Raw genomic sequence first — 16,892 nt, forward strand, 5'->3', positions numbered from 1 at the left:
ATGGTTAAGGTCTGACCCCTGCATAGGATAGCCCCTCTTTTGCCCACTGCTTTTTGCCCAGATTTAGTCAATGGCAGGCACTAAGGGTAGATTGGAGGGTGGGAGGATGGAACAAGCCAGAGTCGTTCTCCCCATTTGCTTCCCACATCATCTCCCACTGGACATAGCCTCCCTCTTTGTCAATTTCTCATCAACATAACCAATCCTGGTATTAAATCCCATCTGTTTGAGATACTTCTATTTTCCTAAATTGACTCTGACTCATTTGAAGAGACCCTGATGCTGGGAAAGATTGAGGGTAGGAGGAGAAGAGGATGACAGAGGATGAGATGGTTGGATGGCATCACCAACTCAATGGACATGAGTTTGGGTAGGCTCTGGGAGTTGGTGATGGACAGGGAGGCCTGGTGTGCTGCAGTACATGGGGTCGCAAAGAGTCAGACACGACTGAGTGACTGAACTGAACTAATGCAACGCAGTTGTGAAGGATTTTTATTTAAGATACAATTAAAAAAAAAAAAAGATGGAGAACGAAATGGCAACCCACTCCAGTATTCTTGCCTGGGAAATCCCATGGACAGAGAACCTGTCAGGCTACAGTCCATGGGGTTAAGAGAGTTGGACACAACTTAGCGACTAAACAAACTACATTTAGTACAAAATGCTCAAATGGAAAAATAAGTAGGTTTATACCTTTATGAACCCAGTGAAGTAAGCTAAGGATTCAAAAAATTCTTTTAAGTAATGTACTAATGGTTAATTAAGATTCATATCTCAGGTATTTTTCCTGGTTATATTTATAGTTATATTTTGAAGGGTTTTTTTTTTAGGTACATTAAAATATGACCTGCATTTAAAAAAAAAAAAACCCAGAAATTCTTTTTTTACAGTGCACAGTTCTGCAAATTTCCACAAACATATGTAGTCATATTACCACCACCACAATCAAACTATAGAAAGGTTCCATCACCAAAAAATTCCACTATGCTTTTTTGTTGTCAGCCCCTCCCTCCACCCTCAGCCCCTATATATCCCTGGTTATTCATTGTATGTATAGTTTGGCCTTTTCTGAAATAACAGAAGGGGAATCATACAGTATGCAGCTTTTTGTGCCTGCCTTCTTTCTCCCACCACAATGCATCTGAGATTCATCCATGTTGTTCTATACCGCTGCTTTCTTTTATTGCCTGCACCACGTCTTAGTTGTGGGATTTCAGGGCTTTTTTTTTTTTCCCTAATGGAACGCTTCGTGAATTTGCCTGTCATCGTTGTGCAGGGGCCATGCTAATCTCAGTATCATTCCAGTTTTAGTATATGTGCTGCTGAAGTGAGCACCACATGCGAGGTCTTTAGTTGCTGCAGACAAGCTGTTAGTTGCAGCACGTGGGATCTAGTTCCCTGATCAGGGATCGAATCCAGGTCTCCCACACTGGGAGCCTGGAGTCTTAGCCACCAGACCTCCAGGGAAGTCCCACCACTAGTTCCTCTGAGAACTTGAAGTTTCAGATATTACATTCCTGAGTGGTCTTCCATGTGAAGACAAACTGCAGCATGTCTATTCATTCATTAAAGGAGCTGCTGTGAGCTTCTGATGGGTTGATATTTACACAGGACTTGGGACAGTAAACTGGCGCATGATGTATGTGTCAGCTGTTATTACTTTGCTGGAGCAGGGCTGAAGTGGGCTACGGGGGTTCCCCTCCCCTCACAGCACGTCTCCCTCATCTAGAAGAGAGAGCTGAGCCTGGGCTGCAGCTCCATCTGGTGCCGACGTGGCAGGGGTGGCCTCCCCCAGCGGCCTCCCTACCCCATCCCTGAAGCTGAAAGTGGGCCTCAAGCCCATGGGTGGATGAAACGAGGCCACTGCAGCTCCACAGCCTGCCAAGATCAGCATCTGGAAAGCCTCTCTGCAGCTGGGCCCCTCCCCCGCTTGTGCTGGGGTGATGATGAGAAAGTTGGGACCTGTCTCAGACACTGCTCCTCCTGCCAAAACCTGAGAGCTGGGGGATGGGGGTGGGGGGACAGTGGAGGCCCACTGGATCAAGGGACATTCTAGGCCTCATCCTCATAGGGGAGTTCACAAAATCGGGGGTGGAGACTTCCCTGGTGGTCCAATGGCTAGGACTCCAGGCTCCTGATGCAGAGGACCTGGGTTCCATCCCTGATCAGGGAACTAGACCCCCACATGCTGCCACTGAAAAATCCTGCAGGTGACCACTTAAGACCCCGTGTGCTGCAACTAAGACCTGGTACAGCCCAAATAAATAGATTAAAAAAATTTTTTTTTAATTGGAGTAGGGTGGGATCAGAGGTCAGAGGGATTCCTTCACCTCTGGACTGTGGAGAAGAACATTCTACACCTCACCAGTTGCTGATGTGGTTCTGAGCAATAACCACAGCCCTCCTATTCCAAGGCACCAGGGCAGGGATAGGGTGGGTGTGGGGGTGGGGGTGATGTTCACTGCATCAGGAGTGGGACAGGGACTTGGGATAAAAAGAAGAGCAGAGAGGGCTCTGGTTCAAATCCCACCACAATCATGTGCCTCAATTTCCTTATCTTTAAAATGGGGTGATGTGGAAAGTGCAAAACTATGGGGACAGTGAAAAAAACCAATGGTTGTCAGTGATTAAGGATGAGGAGAGGGGAATGAATGGCCAGAGCACAGAGGGTTTTTAGGGTAGTGAAACTATCTGTATGATACTATAAGGGTGGATAGGTATCATTATTTTTTCTTCCATTTTTTCCCCATTTTGTTTAGTCACTAAGTCGTATCTGACTCTTTTGCAACTCCATGGACTGTAGCCCACAGGCCTCCTCTGTTGGTGGAATTTTCCAGGCAAGAATACTGGACATCTTCAAGAATGTCCCTTGAAGATCCCCTTCTCCAGGGAATCTTTTCGACCCAGAGATCGAACCTGCATCTCCTGCATTGGCAGGTGGATTCTTTACCACTGAGCCACCAGGGAAGCCCGTGTATCATTATGCTGCTGCTGCTGCTGCTGCTAAGTCGCTTCAGTTGTGTCCAACTCTGTGCGACCCCATAGACGGCAGCCCATCAGGCTCCCCCATCCCTGGGATTCTCCAGGCAAGAACACTGGAGTGGGTTGCCATTTCCTTCTCCAATGCATGAAAGTAAAAAGTGAAAGTGAAGTCGCTCAGTCGTGTCCGACTCTTAGCGACCCCATGGACTGCAGCCTACCAAGCTCCTCCACCCATGGGATTTTCCAGGCAAGAGTACTGGAGTGGGGTGCCATTGCCTTCTCCGATGTATCATTATACATTTGACCAAACCCATAGAATGTACAACACTGAGTGAACCCTCATGTACACCACGGACTTGGGGGGTGATAATGATGTATGTTTGTAGGTTCATCAGTGGTAACAAATGTACTACTCTGTTGTGGGGAGCTGTTGACAGTGGGGGAAGCTATGCATGTAAAAGGGGGTAGATGGGCCATTCTCTGTACTTTCTGCTCAATTTTCCTGTGAACCTAAGACTATTCTAAAAAACTAAAGTCTAGGGACTTCCCTGGTGGTCCAATGATTAAGTGCTTCCAATGCAAGGGGTGCAAGTTGGATCCCTGCTCTGGGAACTAAGATCCCATATGGCACTTGCTGCAGCCAAAAAATGAAAGAAAAAGAAAGTCCCTATAAAAAGTGGAATTATGATGATAACAATAATACCCACCTCCTAGGCGTGGAGGACTCATGCAGCCGCACCCAGCACAGTCTGTCTGTGTCTGTGAGCATTAGCCATTAGTGTTGGTGGCCCTGTAATTACAGAAGGCTGCTCCAAGCCTCTTCCTTTTCTTCTTTTTCCCTTGCTTGTGAGCTCGGTAAGAAAAGGGCCCCATTTCCTTCCTCTTCCACTGTTCTCTCACTTAGAGATTCCCGCTCTCTGAGTCCCCGCCACAGGGAGGTTCCAGCTTTCCTCTAGATAACCCGCCCCGCCACCGCCGCCCAGACGATCTGGGTGTCTACGCAAGTGGTTCCCAGTTCTCTAGCCTGTCCCCTCAGCTGACCCGGTGTAGATCTCATATGGCCCCAGTAATGGGAGGTGGAGGGGGAGGCGGAAGTTGCTTGCGGGTGTATCTGTGTGTCCCTGGGGACATCACCTTTGTCTAGGCGCCACGGTACCCCTAACAGACGGCCGGATGTATCTGCAGACTTGATATTACCCACACACTCCCCCCTCCCGCAGGTCCCTTGAGAGGACGGCAAACTGCTGAGGCAGCCTAGGCGAGCTGGGGAGGGGGGCACTTCCTCCCCAGTCTCAGGTCCTCACAGAGGGCTAAGATTTCCGCTCTGATAGCTCCCTTGCAAGGAAAGGACCTGGTTTGTCTTTGGTTTTTTTTTTGTGTGTGTGTGTGTGTGCCTTGTCCTCTATGGGTTGAACACCTGGTTTCTAGACTTTGCATGGCTGCACTTCATCTGGGCAGAGGATTCGGAGAGGTTTTGCTGAGGTTCCGAGTGGACCCCACCATCTAGCCCCGAAGCTTAGTGGACACTGAATCTGAGTCAGGAAAAGGAGCAAAGCCACTCTCCGGCTTTTTAAAATCTTCTCACCAAAGCCTTGCTACCTCGTGTGTTAGAACTGTTTGGTTTCTTCTGTCTCTTCCATTGGACTTTCAGTTTTGGATGGCAGAAACCAACAAGGTATCACTATAGCTAGCTCAGAGCATTCTCTGTTGCATTACATGAATATATATGCCACAGACACGTAACACTAATATATTGACTCTTAATATTTATTTCCTTATTGATAACTTAAATATGTGTATTCTTAATATAAATTCATTTCACAGTGACATGTTGAATAAATAGCACAGGTATGTTTATTGATGATGTTATTGTTGATTTATGTTATTGATACTATTTGTTATTATTATTATAGAAACAATTTTACAGCTAAAAAGCCTGGTGATTTGTTACTTCAATGTGATTTTTCATGTCTTTGTAAATTTTTTGAGTTTGTAATATGAGCTAAAAATTTCAAACATTCCCTCCCCCCAGGGTACCCCATGAAAAGTCTGGTCCCCTCTCACCTGTCCCCCTGCCCGCTCTGTGTCCCTCCCTGAGGGTAACCACTGTGACGGTGTCTTGTGCCTCCCCCCAACCCCCCTGATATGGCCTGGTTGTCCACAGGCAAATGTGTATGTATTTTCACCTGTCCCCCTGTCTCTCTCCCTGGAGGTAACCACTGTGACGGGGTCTTGTGCCTTCTCCCCAATACGGCCTGTTTCTCCACAGGCAAATGTGTGTGTATTTATACAGTCCTTATAAATAAATATATCCAGAAACGCAGGCAAGCGAGCAATGCAAACTCATCTACATTGTGCTTTTTTCATCTTACGTTGAAAACAGTTTCATATCAGGACGACTCCGATTTTCCTTTTTAATAGGCATAAATCAGGTCAGATCAGATCAGTCACTCAGTTGTGTCCAAATGGATCAACTTTAATTTCCTTTTTCAAAGTTTTGCTTTTCAACCTGATTTATGGAGTATGGTATGCATACAGAAGCGTGCACTAAACTTCTCTTTCTCTCTTTTTTATTGGTTGCATTTTTTGGGATTCAAGCATCCATAGTTTTTTTTTAAATTTCATCTTTTATGAAGCATGATTGACGTGTAAAATGGTAAGTTAAAGTGTACATCCAGGTGATTTGACATATGTATATACTGAAAGGATTCCCCCTCATCCAGTTAATGAACACATCTTTCACCTCACGTTTTTATCTTGTGTGTGTGTGTAACAGCAGTTCAGTTCTACTCTCAGCAAATTTCAATTCTTTGATACAGTATTATCAACTGTAGTCACTGTGCTGTATATTATATTCGCAGCCTTATTTATCTTATAACTGAAAGTTTGCACCCTTTTGCTAATCTCTCCCCATTTCCCCCACACCCCAGCATCTGGCAATCACCTTTCCTACTCTCTGTTTCTATAAGTTTTTTTTAAAGATTCCAGTATAAGGGATAGCATGCAGTATTTAGGGGCCTCCCCTGTGGCTCAGTGGTAAAGAATTCACCTGCAATACAGCAGCTGCAGGAGACCCTAGGTTGGGAAGATCCCCTGGAGGAGGGCATGGCAACCCACTCCAGTATTCTTTCCTGGAGAATCCAAATGGACAGAGGAAAACGGAAGGCTACAGTCCATGGAGTTGCAAAGAGTTGAACACAACTGAAGTGACTTAGCACGCATGTGGTACTTGTTTTTGTCTGGCTCATTTCGCTTAGCATAAAGCCCTCAAATTTCATCCACGTCGTTGAAAATGACAGAATTTCTTTTCTAATCAGTGAACAATATTCCATTATGTATATGTGTATGTATATATATGTATATTTATGTGTGTGTGCATTCTCAGTTACTCAGTCGTGTTCGACTATTTGTGACCCCATGGGCTGTAGCCTGCCAGGCTCCTCTGTCCATGGGGATTCTCCAGGCAAGAATACTGGAGTGGGTTGCCATTTTCTACTCCAGGGAATCTTCCCAACCCAGGAATTGAACCCTCATTTCCTGCATTGGCAGGTGGATTCTTTATCCCCGGGGGACACCGTATGTATAAATGAATCTTACATCTTTATCCATTCATCTGTTGACAGACACAAGTTGTTTCCATATCTTGGCTACTGCAAATAATACTGCAACAGATGTGGAAGTGCAGATACCCTTTTGTGTCATTTTGCTTTACAACACTCTTTACTGAAGTATATTAGACATACGAGGAATTCCCTGGTGGTCCAGTGGTTAAGATTCCTCACTTTCACTACCAAAAGCCTGCGTTCTATCCCTGGTTGAGGAACTAAGATCCCACGTGCTGTACCGCACAACCAAATACACACAGAAGAGTGTACCTACCCTCTCCCTGTTTTTTCTTACACTGTCTGGGTATCAGGGCTTCCCTGATGGTTCAGACAGGAAAGAATCTGCCTGCAACGTGGGAGACCTGGGTTCCCTCCCTGGGTTGGGAAGATCCCCTGGAGGAGGGCATGGCAACCCACTCCAGTATTCAGTAATCCACAAAGAGTCGGACACTAAGTGACTAAGCACACGTCTGCGTACAAGCAGTCTAACTTTCAGCTTAATTGATCAATTAATTTTTTTGACCACATGGCTTCTTAGTTTCCTGACCAGAGACTGAACCTGGGCCATGGCAGTGAAAGCCCCAAGTCCTAACCACTGGACCGCCTGTGAATTCCCTCAACGTAACTTATTGTTGGAATAGGCCAAGTATGTACATGTTACAAAAGTCAAAAGATACAAAAGCACTCACAGAGTGAAAGTTATGTCCCTCCCATGCCGTCCCCTATCTTTCAGTTCCTCTCCCAGGAAATTTATCAGTTTCTTCTTTCTGTAATACTTTAGATATTCTGAGCAAGTATGTGTGCATGCTAAGTTGCTTCAGTCGTGTTCAACTCTTTGTGACACTATGGACTGTAGCCCGCCAGGCTCCTCTGTCCATGGGATTCTCCAGGCAAGAATACTGGAGTGGGTTGCCATTTCCTCCTCCAGAGGAAACTTCCTGACCCAGGGATTGAACCCAAGTCTCCTGCAGCTGCTGCGTTGCATGAAAATTCTTTACCACTGAGCCAGTGGAGAAGCCCTGAGCAAGTATAGTAGAACATCAACTTGGGACAGGGAGTTTTATCTGTTTTGTTTCCTGATATATCTCCAGCCTTTGAGAATGGTGTCTGGCACATGCGGGTGCTTACTGTATTGTGGTAAGTAAACATATAAGCAGATGATGTATTCATTTCCACAAATAGTGCCTTTCTGTACATAGGTTCCATGAAGGGAAGGACTTTTTTCCCTTTTCTGTTCACTGCTATGCCTGTGCGTGGGATCTTGGACACTCAGTCATGTTTGACTCTTTGTGACCCCATGGACTATAACCTGCCAGGCTCCCTTGTCCATGGAATTTTTCCAGGCAAGAATATGGGAATGGGTTGCCATTTCCAAAGGAGTGAGGGACATATCGTCTAGTCCCTGATTTCACACGCACACATCAGTAAATGCAGGTGGGCTTCATCTCTGCGGCCAGGCACACAGAGATGCCCAGGAAAAGCTCAATGGGAAAAAATGGGAAACTAAAGAACTGGCTAGGACTTCCCTGGCAGTCCAGTGGTTAAAACTCTGTGCTGCCACTGCAGGGGGCATGGGGTTTGATCCCTGGTTGGGGAATTAAGATCCCTCATAGCTCAGCCAAAAAGACTGGGACCCAACTTAAAAAGCAAGAATTAGCTTGGGCCCGCTGGTCGACCACAAGGAAAATACCCAATTGGACAGAGGCAGTGGAGGCTGCTGAGTGCTCCCCCAGTCTTCTAGGGCAGAGGGGCCAGGGCCTCAATTCTGGGGCCTTATTAAGGCAAAAACCAATCCATTCTTTGTGGCAGGGCCTAGCACATAGTGGGCTTCCCTGGCTCAGTGGTAAAGCATCCACCCATCAGTGGGTCCTGGGTCAGGAAGATCCCCTGGATAAGGAAATAGCTACCCACTCCAGTATTCTTGTTTGGGAAATCAAAATCCCAAGGAGGAGTCCAGGGCTACAGTCCAAGGGGTTGCAAGAGTCAGACACCACCTAGCGCCTAAACCACCGCCACCACCTAGCACATAATAGGAACTTGCTTTTTTGTTGGATGAACACACAGTGGGCGCTTAATGCCTGTTTGTTGTGTTGACCTTAGTAGGTGCTTCCTGGCTCCTTGCTGAATAAGTAAGGCAATTCCTTGCCCTCCTGCAATTCCAGGATCCCAGGCAGGGGCCAAGAGTATATCTGCAATCCAAGACAGTTATTTCAGGTTGAGGCCACCTGGGCAGGAGCGACTGGACAGTACGGGTCTGCGTGACGTCATGCGTTGGCCGGTTCTCACGGGTGGGGGCTGGGAGGGGGCAGGGCTGGAGGTGGGGGTGCGGACAAAGGGACCCTGTGCGCCTCCCCCACGCCCGCCCTCGCGCGCGCCCCGCTGAGCTGATCACATCTGGAATTCATTGCTGCTGCCGCCGGCCGGAAAGGAGGAGGCGGAGACAGGGCGCGGCGAGTGGGGGGGCCAAGGCGGCTCTTCCCTCCCTGTCCCTGAGTCCCCAGTCCCCAGCCCCGGGACGCAGTGGAGCCCGGCGGGCAGTCCCAGCCCCTGCCGCGGCCGTCCCGGGGGACGCAGGCGCCAAAGCCCCTCCGGCCCGGGCAAGGAGCCGGATCGGCCTAGCCAGGTGAGCGTGCGTGGCGAGGGGGAGGCAGAAAGGGCGGGCCCGGGTCCCCGGAGGTCTCGGATCGGAGCTAGGAAAGCCCGCTAGGGGTCGGGGGCTCCCTGGGCGCGCACGCACTGCTGGTCCTCCGGTTGCACCCAGGGAGTGGTCATCGTGCGCCCTCTCCACGATCCTAGGAGGCCCCATTGCCTTGGCCGCGAACCCCCAGACTGAGTTCCCCGCCTTCTCCAGCGGCAGGAAGTTGGCCGGGAGGAGAAGGCGGAATCCAAGCGCTTTCGGTCGGAGACTGGGAGGCAGGATGGCGTGCACCCCGGACCAGGGGGTTTGGGGACTGTGTATGGGGGAGGGGAGGACGCCCCTCTTCGCTGACTCTGGCTGGACGCTGGCGAAAGGTGCTGCGCTCCGCAGTACAGCCAAGCCAAGGGGCGGGGCTCCGGAGGAAGGCAGATGCCCACCTCCTGCACTTCTGATCCTCTGCCTCAGTTTCCCTGAGTAGTTCATCTCTTCCAGTCCTCCGCCCCGCCTCCCGTGGGGTCGTGGCTTTGTTCTGGAAGGAAAGTGAACCTGAGGCTGCGTGGCTTCGGCGCCTCTTCTTTCCCCTGGGGCCTGGGGATGGGGCGCGGGCGCGGGCACGCGTGCCGCCGACCCCGCGCGGTTCTGGGCCCAGACAAGCGTGGGAACCTAGCCCACTCCTTCTGGCACGAGTTGACTCATCGGGGATTTCCATCCCCTTACCAGACTCTTCCCTAGTCAGACACTCCAGGCGCCACGCGCTGAGCCCACGGTGCCCCGCGTGGCGCGACACGGGCGCGGCACTCGCGGTGCAGCTGTCGCTGGACCCCTCACCCCGCCTCTCCCCAGTCCTCTGGGAAGATCGAGGCGGGGCCCCGGGCTGGACGCACAGGCGTCGCCCATTCCCACTTGGAGACTTGGGGGTCCCCTGCGTGCGGCTGTCGCGGAAGAAAGGAGGCGCGGCCCCAGAAGCAGCCAGTGTGGATACCGTGCATTCCACCGCCAGATAAGGAGGCCGAGACTGCGGCCCAAGGGCGGGGGCGGGTTGTGCGTGTCTCCAAGGAGACGCTGGGCTTCGCCTGGTGGGGGTGGCCTGCCAGCGGACCAGAGGTGTCTCCAGCCTCCTTTACTGTTGTCTGAGCCTGGGCTGAGTTTAGGAGCCTCCACCCTCGGGGGCCCTCGTTCACTTGTTCATTCATTCATCTATTCATCCATCTATCCATTCATCCATCCATCCCACACATTTTCTGAGTGCTTTCTAAGTATGCCAGGCATTCTTCCAGGGACTGAAGGATTTAGTTGCTGGCCTCTGACACACATTCAACCATGGAAGCTGACAAAAAACAAGAAATACAATGATAATTTTTGAAATTGGCAAGTGCTGTGAATATAATAAAAGATGCTGTGATAGAAAGGGCCTAGGGAAGGTGGCTAGGATAGCCTAGTGGTTAGAGGCCACTAAACAGAAACCTGAAAGATAGGAAGGCCATGCCAGGTGAACAAACAGCAGAGGCAAAAGCTCTGAGGTCGGCATGGGGCTGAAACGTGAGAGGCCAGTGTGGTTCAGTGGAATGGCTCTGGGGGAGAGTGGGAGGAGGGGAGGTGGGCAGGGGTCACTTTGGATACTGGGGAACCATGGAAGAGTTTGGAGGTGAGGAGTGACATATTGAAGCTATAAATTTAAAAGCTCCCCCTGGCTGCTGCATGGAGAATGGCAGTATAGGGGGGTTTGGATGCATGCATGTGAGCTTGGTCGTGTCTGACTCTTTGTGACCCCTGGACTGTAGCCTGCCAGGGATTTCCTCTGTCCTTGGGATTTCCTAGGCCAGAATACCAGAGTGGATTGCCTTTTCCCCCTCCAGGGGATCTTCCCGACCTAGGGATTGAAATGCAGGCAGATTCTTTACCACGAGCCACCTGGGAAATGGAAACTGAAGGGAAACGGAGCCCAGGGGGATATCCTAGGGCAAGGGGTATGGGATCTGTGAATGCCCAGAGGAACAGTAACCACAGGGCATGCCTCCATAGAACTTGCGGGATGGGCTCCTGGAAGCCACTGAGACTTCCTCCTGCCTTCCTCTCTCTTTAATCTCCCCCTGAACAGTCTTGGTGTGTCTCGCTTTCCTTCCCTCCAAACCCCATCGCTTGTCCCTCTTGCTTCAGGCCTGGCCATTCCCCAGTGCTGAGCCTAGTGACCTCTTACTGAGCATCTGGGAGGTGACTGCCTTGGTGAAGATGAAGAGGAGTCAGGCTCTGCGTTAGCCACGCCTGGGAGCCTGATGCAGGGAGGGGAAGCAGGCCAGGCCTGTATTTGCCTCAGGGTGACTGTGCCAGCTCCAGCCTCCAGACCCTGGTTCCTCTTTCTGGGAATCGTCCTAATGGAGAAGAAAGAGGCATTCGTCTTCTCTAACTAACCACCCTTCCTTCTGAGGCTATAAGAAGTGATGGTAGTCTCCCAAGGAAGAAGACGACATTTTGGTCAGTCCCTGGGGTATGAGGACTGAAACCACTTCTTATTTATCTAGGAATCGGCCATAAATCTTTCTCTGGGCCGCCAGACAGGAGAGAGGTTTGAGGGGCGGTGCAGGGGGCACACCCTGGGTTCTAGCCCACCAGCAAGGGTGCTTCCCAGACCTGCCACAGGCCCTCAGTTCTCAATTATGATCCCCAGGAGGGGGCCAGTAGGCCAGGGCAGCTCGAGGGTGACTGGTCGGGGTGACCCAGCGGTCAGGCTGTGGTTCAGACTCTCCCCGGGGACATCCACAGTCTTAACAATGTCCTCGAAAAGAAATGAGCTCCAACCGCCTGGAAAGAGCCCGCTCAGTAGTGCAAACCATAGAGCGCCCCCAACTGGGCCAATCAAATGTCGAGGATGCAAAGCTCAGGCCAATAGGCCTGAGTTGCTCAATACTCTGGGATTGAAAATAAGCCAATCAGAGCGCGGGGCTGTTTCTGGCCTGTCGGTCGGTCTGGTAAGGCCCAAGACCTGGGCCAAGCCCGCTGCAATGGGCAGAGGGCATCGGGGCGCCTGGGCCCCGTCCGGCAGGGAAACAAGGGGCCTCTGTGTGGCTATCTGGGCGGAGCGACAGTCCCTGGGGATGCGCACAAGCCTTTCTCTGTTCCCAAACTAGGACGGATGTCCTTTTGCCCAGGGGGAGCAGCTGCCTCTATCAGGCCGGGGGCCAGGGCGCCCCTCCGAGGGGGTGTCCGAGACTGAGATGGCTGGGCGACCCCAGAAGCCCCTCATCATTCCCAAGCTCACTGAGAACCAGCCTAACCAGCCTTTTCTGGAACCGGTGCTCCTGGCATGCACGAGGTCCTTGCAAGGCATGTTTCCAGGGACTTTGGGAGGGCTGTTCCCGTACCCGCCCCCCTCCATTAACTAACTGCTGGTCTGGAGCTTCTTCCTGGCCCCCGTGAAAGGCAGACCCTACACCAGTTCCTCTGAGACCACCTCCTGGCCCCCGCCCCAATTCCCAAGGGGGGGAAGGCCATGGTATTGGCCTCTAACCCTCTCTGCCTACGCTCTCCTTCCAGCCCCCTCCCCCAACGGCTCAGTTTTCCTTGGGAGAGGGGTGACTCAGGCTTTCATGGAAGGGAATACCATCCCCTCCTCTTCCCCGCGGGGCTGCACGCCCCCTCACCACTCACATGACTTCGGCCCAGCTGCCCCATCCTCCCAGCCAGGACCTCCCAGAAGGGTCTTCTGTGGCTCCCCTATCCCATCATCCCCTCCCAGCCTTCCCCACACCGGATGTGACTGGAGAGCAAAGACTCCACCCTGTGTGTTCCAAGGCCCTCACATCTGGATTTCATCCTGGCTGGGGAGGGGGGTGCCACAGGGCCCTGCCCACCCAGCTAAGACCCTGTGTCCCAGGGCAGGGCTAGATGGTGCTGATGAGAACAGGCTGTTGTGGACTCTTGCCCAGCTGGCTCACTCAACATCCCCTCCCAAAAGACTGGGAGGAAGGCACCTAGTCCCTACCTATGGTATGGCAGGAAGAGGGGAGCTAATAATATTAGCTAATATTTATTACGTGCCTGCTATGTGCTAAATGTGCTGCATGTATCATTCAACAGGATTTTCCCATCACCCCTCTAAAATGGGCTTTCTTCTCCCCATTGCACAGATGAGGCCACTGAGACCTAGAGACCAAGCATCGAGTGACTTGGCCCAGCATCCCACACCATGTCAGATATGGGAGTGGGGCTGAACCCTGGATTGCCTGCAAGGTCTATGTCCTTGAAGATGATGTGACCTCTGTAATGCTCAAACCTCGGGGCCGCCCTGGTGTCTCCCCAAAACCTTATCTTGGGAACACCTAGGGCCTCTAGGCTTAGACCCAGCCTGAAGTCCAGAGCAGTGGGTGGTAATGAGCAGGGGATGGTGCTATCAGCGACCAGCATCTCGCTGACCCAGGTTGGCAGGTGGCACGGGGCCCGAGGCTCCAGTGTATTCAAGAAAGGAGACAAGCCTCCAGGTTCTGGCTAAGACTCCCTCTCTGGGTGGGTGGGTAAGGCTTCTAGAAGTCTACTTCACGTCTCTTATGCCCTTTAGGGGAGCTTCTGTTCCTTTGCAAGACACTGTAGTCTAGAGGTTTTAGACGCTTTGGAGTGGGTCTCTGAGGCTCTGCCACTGACTAGTTTCGAGGCTTTGGGAAAGTGAATTGATCTCTCTGGGTTTCCCATTTGTAAAGCAGTGCTCGTTTGCTCAGTCACTCAGTCGTGTCTGACTCTTTGTGACCCAGTGGACTAAAGCCTGCCAGGCTCCTCTGTCCATGGGATTCTCTATACAAAAATACTGGAATGGGTTGCTATGCCCTCCTCCAGGGGATCTTCCCAACTCAGGGATCGAACCTGCGTCTCTTGCCTCTCCTGCATTGTCAGGCAGATTCTTTACCACTAGTGCCACCTGGGAAGCCCCCCATTTGTAAAGCAAAGATGACAATAATTCTGACTTCATGTGACAGAGCTGGAACGTGAACCACAGCCTAGTCCAGAGTCAGTCCAAGCTGCAGCCACAGCACTGACCTGTCTGTCTGTGTTTTCTCTCTGCAGCATCAACAGCCCCATGGCCCCGGCTGGCTACTGAGCCCCACCATGGGCGGCGTGTACTCAGAGTACCTAAGCTCCAGCAAGGTCAGGGAACACTATAATTACACCAAGGAGAGTCCCGACACAAAGGATACGCCCTCCCGTCAGGTGGCCTCGGCCCTCATCATCCTCCTGTGTTGTGCCATCGTAGTAGAGAACCTGCTGGTGCTCATCGCAGTTGCCCGCAACAGCAAGTTCCACTCGGCCATGTATCTGTTCCTGGGCAACCTAGCAGCATCAGACCTGTTGGCGGGCGTGGCCTTCATAGCCAATACCTTGCTCTCGGGTTCAGTCACACTGGGGCTGACACCTGTGCAGTGGTTCGCCCGCGAGGGCTCTGCCTTCATCACGCTCTCCGCCTCCGTCTTCAGCCTCCTGGCCATCGCCATTGAGCGGCACGTGGCCATTGCCAAGGTCAAGCTCTACGGCAGCGACAAGAGCTGCCGCATGCTGCTGCTCATCGCAGCCTCGTGGCTCATCTCGCTGGTCCTTGGCGGCCTGCCCATCCTCGGCTGGAACTGCCTGGGCCACCTGGAGGCCTGCTCCACCGTTCTGCCGCTCTACGCCAAGCCCTACGTGCTCTGCGTGGTGACCATCTTCTCGGTCATCCTGTCGGCCATCGTAGCTCTGTACATCCGCATCTACTGCGTGGTCCGCTCCAGCCAGGCCGATGTGGCTGCCCCACAGACGCTCGCCCTGCTCAAGACGGTCACCATCGTGCTGGGTGTCTTTATCTTCTGCTGGTTGCCCGCCTTTAGCATCCTCCTCTTGGACTATGCCTGTCCGGTCCGCACCTGCCCTATGCTCTACCAGGCCCACTACTTTTTTGCCTTCGCCACCCTCAACTCGCTGCTCAACCCAGTCATCTACACGTGGCGCAGCCGGGACCTGCGGCGGGAGGTGTTACGGCCGCTGCAGTGCTGGCGGCAGGCAGCAGGGATGCAAGGGCGGCGGGACAGAACCCCGGGCCACCACCTCCTACCCCTTCGCAGCTCCAGTTCCCTGGAGAAGGGCATGCACGTGCCCACGTCACCCACATTTTTGGAGGGCAACACAATTGTGTGAGGGGCAAGTGGGCTGACAGCCAGGCCACCTTGGCAGAGAGTTCCATGGAGAAGCTCCAGGGACCCGGGACAGAAATGGGGCCGAGGGGGGCAGGGGTTGCCAAGTAAGATGCCCCCATTTCACAGACCCGGGTGATGCTGAAGATTTTTCATGCTTGGGATGGTCGACTGAGGCTTTGACCAGTCAGATGGCACAGTGGCAGCAGGGTCCTGGGGCTCAGCATGGTGACCTCGTTGGAACTGGATTGTGGGGAGGACTGGGGACGGGGGTGGGGTGGGGGAACCTGGAAAGGGCCTGAGTGACAGCAGGCAGGTGCTCTAGTGGAACACAGCAAAGGAGCCATTTCCAACCCCGTCTGAAGGATGTCAGCATTTCACAACGCTGACCTGCCGCCCTGCTTCTGACTCCCCTCTCTGAATTTACCATCCCCCCTTGCCACCTTCTTCTGGCCACCTCGGAGCCTACTCCCCTGGAACCACTGTGTCCCTAGGGGCTGGAGACCTCCTCTCTGACCTTTCTGGGTGGCCCTGGGGCTAACAGTTCCTGGCCTCAAATCCACAGCTTCCCCAAATGTCACCAGCTGCCACTCTGGCAACTTCTTCCTTGTCTTTTCTTCTCATTCTACAAGTGAGATGCCAGGAAACCACGTGGGGGGTGGGGGGGACTAACCCCCATTCTCAGACCTCATCGGCCAGATTGCACTACTGGGGGCTCAGAAGAGTCACCCAGGGCTGAGAAAACTGGTCTGGGGACCTGAGGAGGGCTCTCCCAGTGGGGCAGGGTGGAATAGGAGAAAGTTCTAGGGGAGCTGTTGACACCAGACCTCTGGCCCCCCATAAAATAACCACCCTTCCTCAAGCTCCACTCACTTCCAGACCCAGCCAAGATACCCAATCTAAGGCAGGACAGCCTTGAGCCTCCTGTGCCTGCTTTCCAGCTACATCAGATGGAGCACAGGGGGTGGGGGTACCAAGGACAATGGTGGGATACCCTCTTTTAACCCACTCCAGAAGGACTTTGCTAAATTCTGTGGATGGAGGGAAGGGATATTGCGGTACAAACATGTATTTATGTGCGTCTGTCAGTGTCTGTGCGTGTGTGTGTGTGTGTGTGTGTGTATGTGTGTGTGTGTGTGTAATATCTGTGGTCCCCTCCCCTTGCCATGTCTCCCAGGATGCATGCTATTTTGTCTCCTCTCGTCTGTAATGAAGCTGCCAAAGAGGGGTCTGGTCCCTGCACCGACCCCTGTGTCATTGCTGGCTTATCTCCCCACTGGAGAACTGGGGTGCAGCTCACCTGGGGGTGGGGGGAAGGAACCCTCACACCTGAAAGTGATTTCTTGTGACTGCAAAGGCTGGGGGAGGGGATCTTTGGGGGGGCAAGGAGCCAGTTGGGGGCTTGTATCCCCTTACACAGCTCCCCGGATGCCCCTCCTGCCAGAGACTCAGGCCCAGGCCAATAAACGGTTCAGTGTCTGTTTCTGGTGGTGGTTGTCTTTTGAGTCTTAAGGCAGC

The 16,892-nt window shown here is 52.4% G+C and overlaps 1 protein-coding gene and 1 non-coding gene across 2 annotated transcripts; one reads left to right on the forward strand and one right to left on the reverse strand.

Annotated features, from left to right (window-relative positions):
* Positions 1–1,231: 1,231 nt before the first annotated feature.
* On the reverse strand, positions 1,232–1,335 carry LOC113896704. The gene has a single exon (XR_003512082.1). It is a non-coding gene; the product is annotated as a U6 spliceosomal RNA (small nuclear RNA).
* A 7,647-nt stretch (positions 1,336–8,982) lies between these two features.
* On the forward strand, positions 8,983–16,857 carry S1PR2 (sphingosine-1-phosphate receptor 2). The gene is made up of 2 exons (XM_027547787.1): positions 8,983–9,210; positions 14,278–16,857. The coding sequence occupies exon 2, from the start codon at positions 14,320–14,322 to the stop codon at positions 15,376–15,378; it is 1,059 nt and encodes a 352-aa protein (XP_027403588.1). The 5' UTR covers positions 8,983–9,210; positions 14,278–14,319; the 3' UTR covers positions 15,379–16,857.
* Positions 16,858–16,892: the final 35 nt, after the last annotated feature.

The sequence above is a fragment of the Bos indicus x Bos taurus genome, chromosome 7 (assembly GCF_003369695.1).
Source record: "Bos indicus x Bos taurus breed Angus x Brahman F1 hybrid chromosome 7, Bos_hybrid_MaternalHap_v2.0, whole genome shotgun sequence".
In the NCBI taxonomy this organism is placed as follows: domain Eukaryota; kingdom Metazoa; phylum Chordata; class Mammalia; order Artiodactyla; family Bovidae; genus Bos; species Bos indicus x Bos taurus.

Excerpts from the sequence above, each read along its gene's own strand:
- S1PR2 (XM_027547787.1), top strand. The coding sequence starts at position 14,320 with ATGGGCGGCGTGTACTCAGAGTACCTAAGCTCCAGCAAGGTCAGGGAA.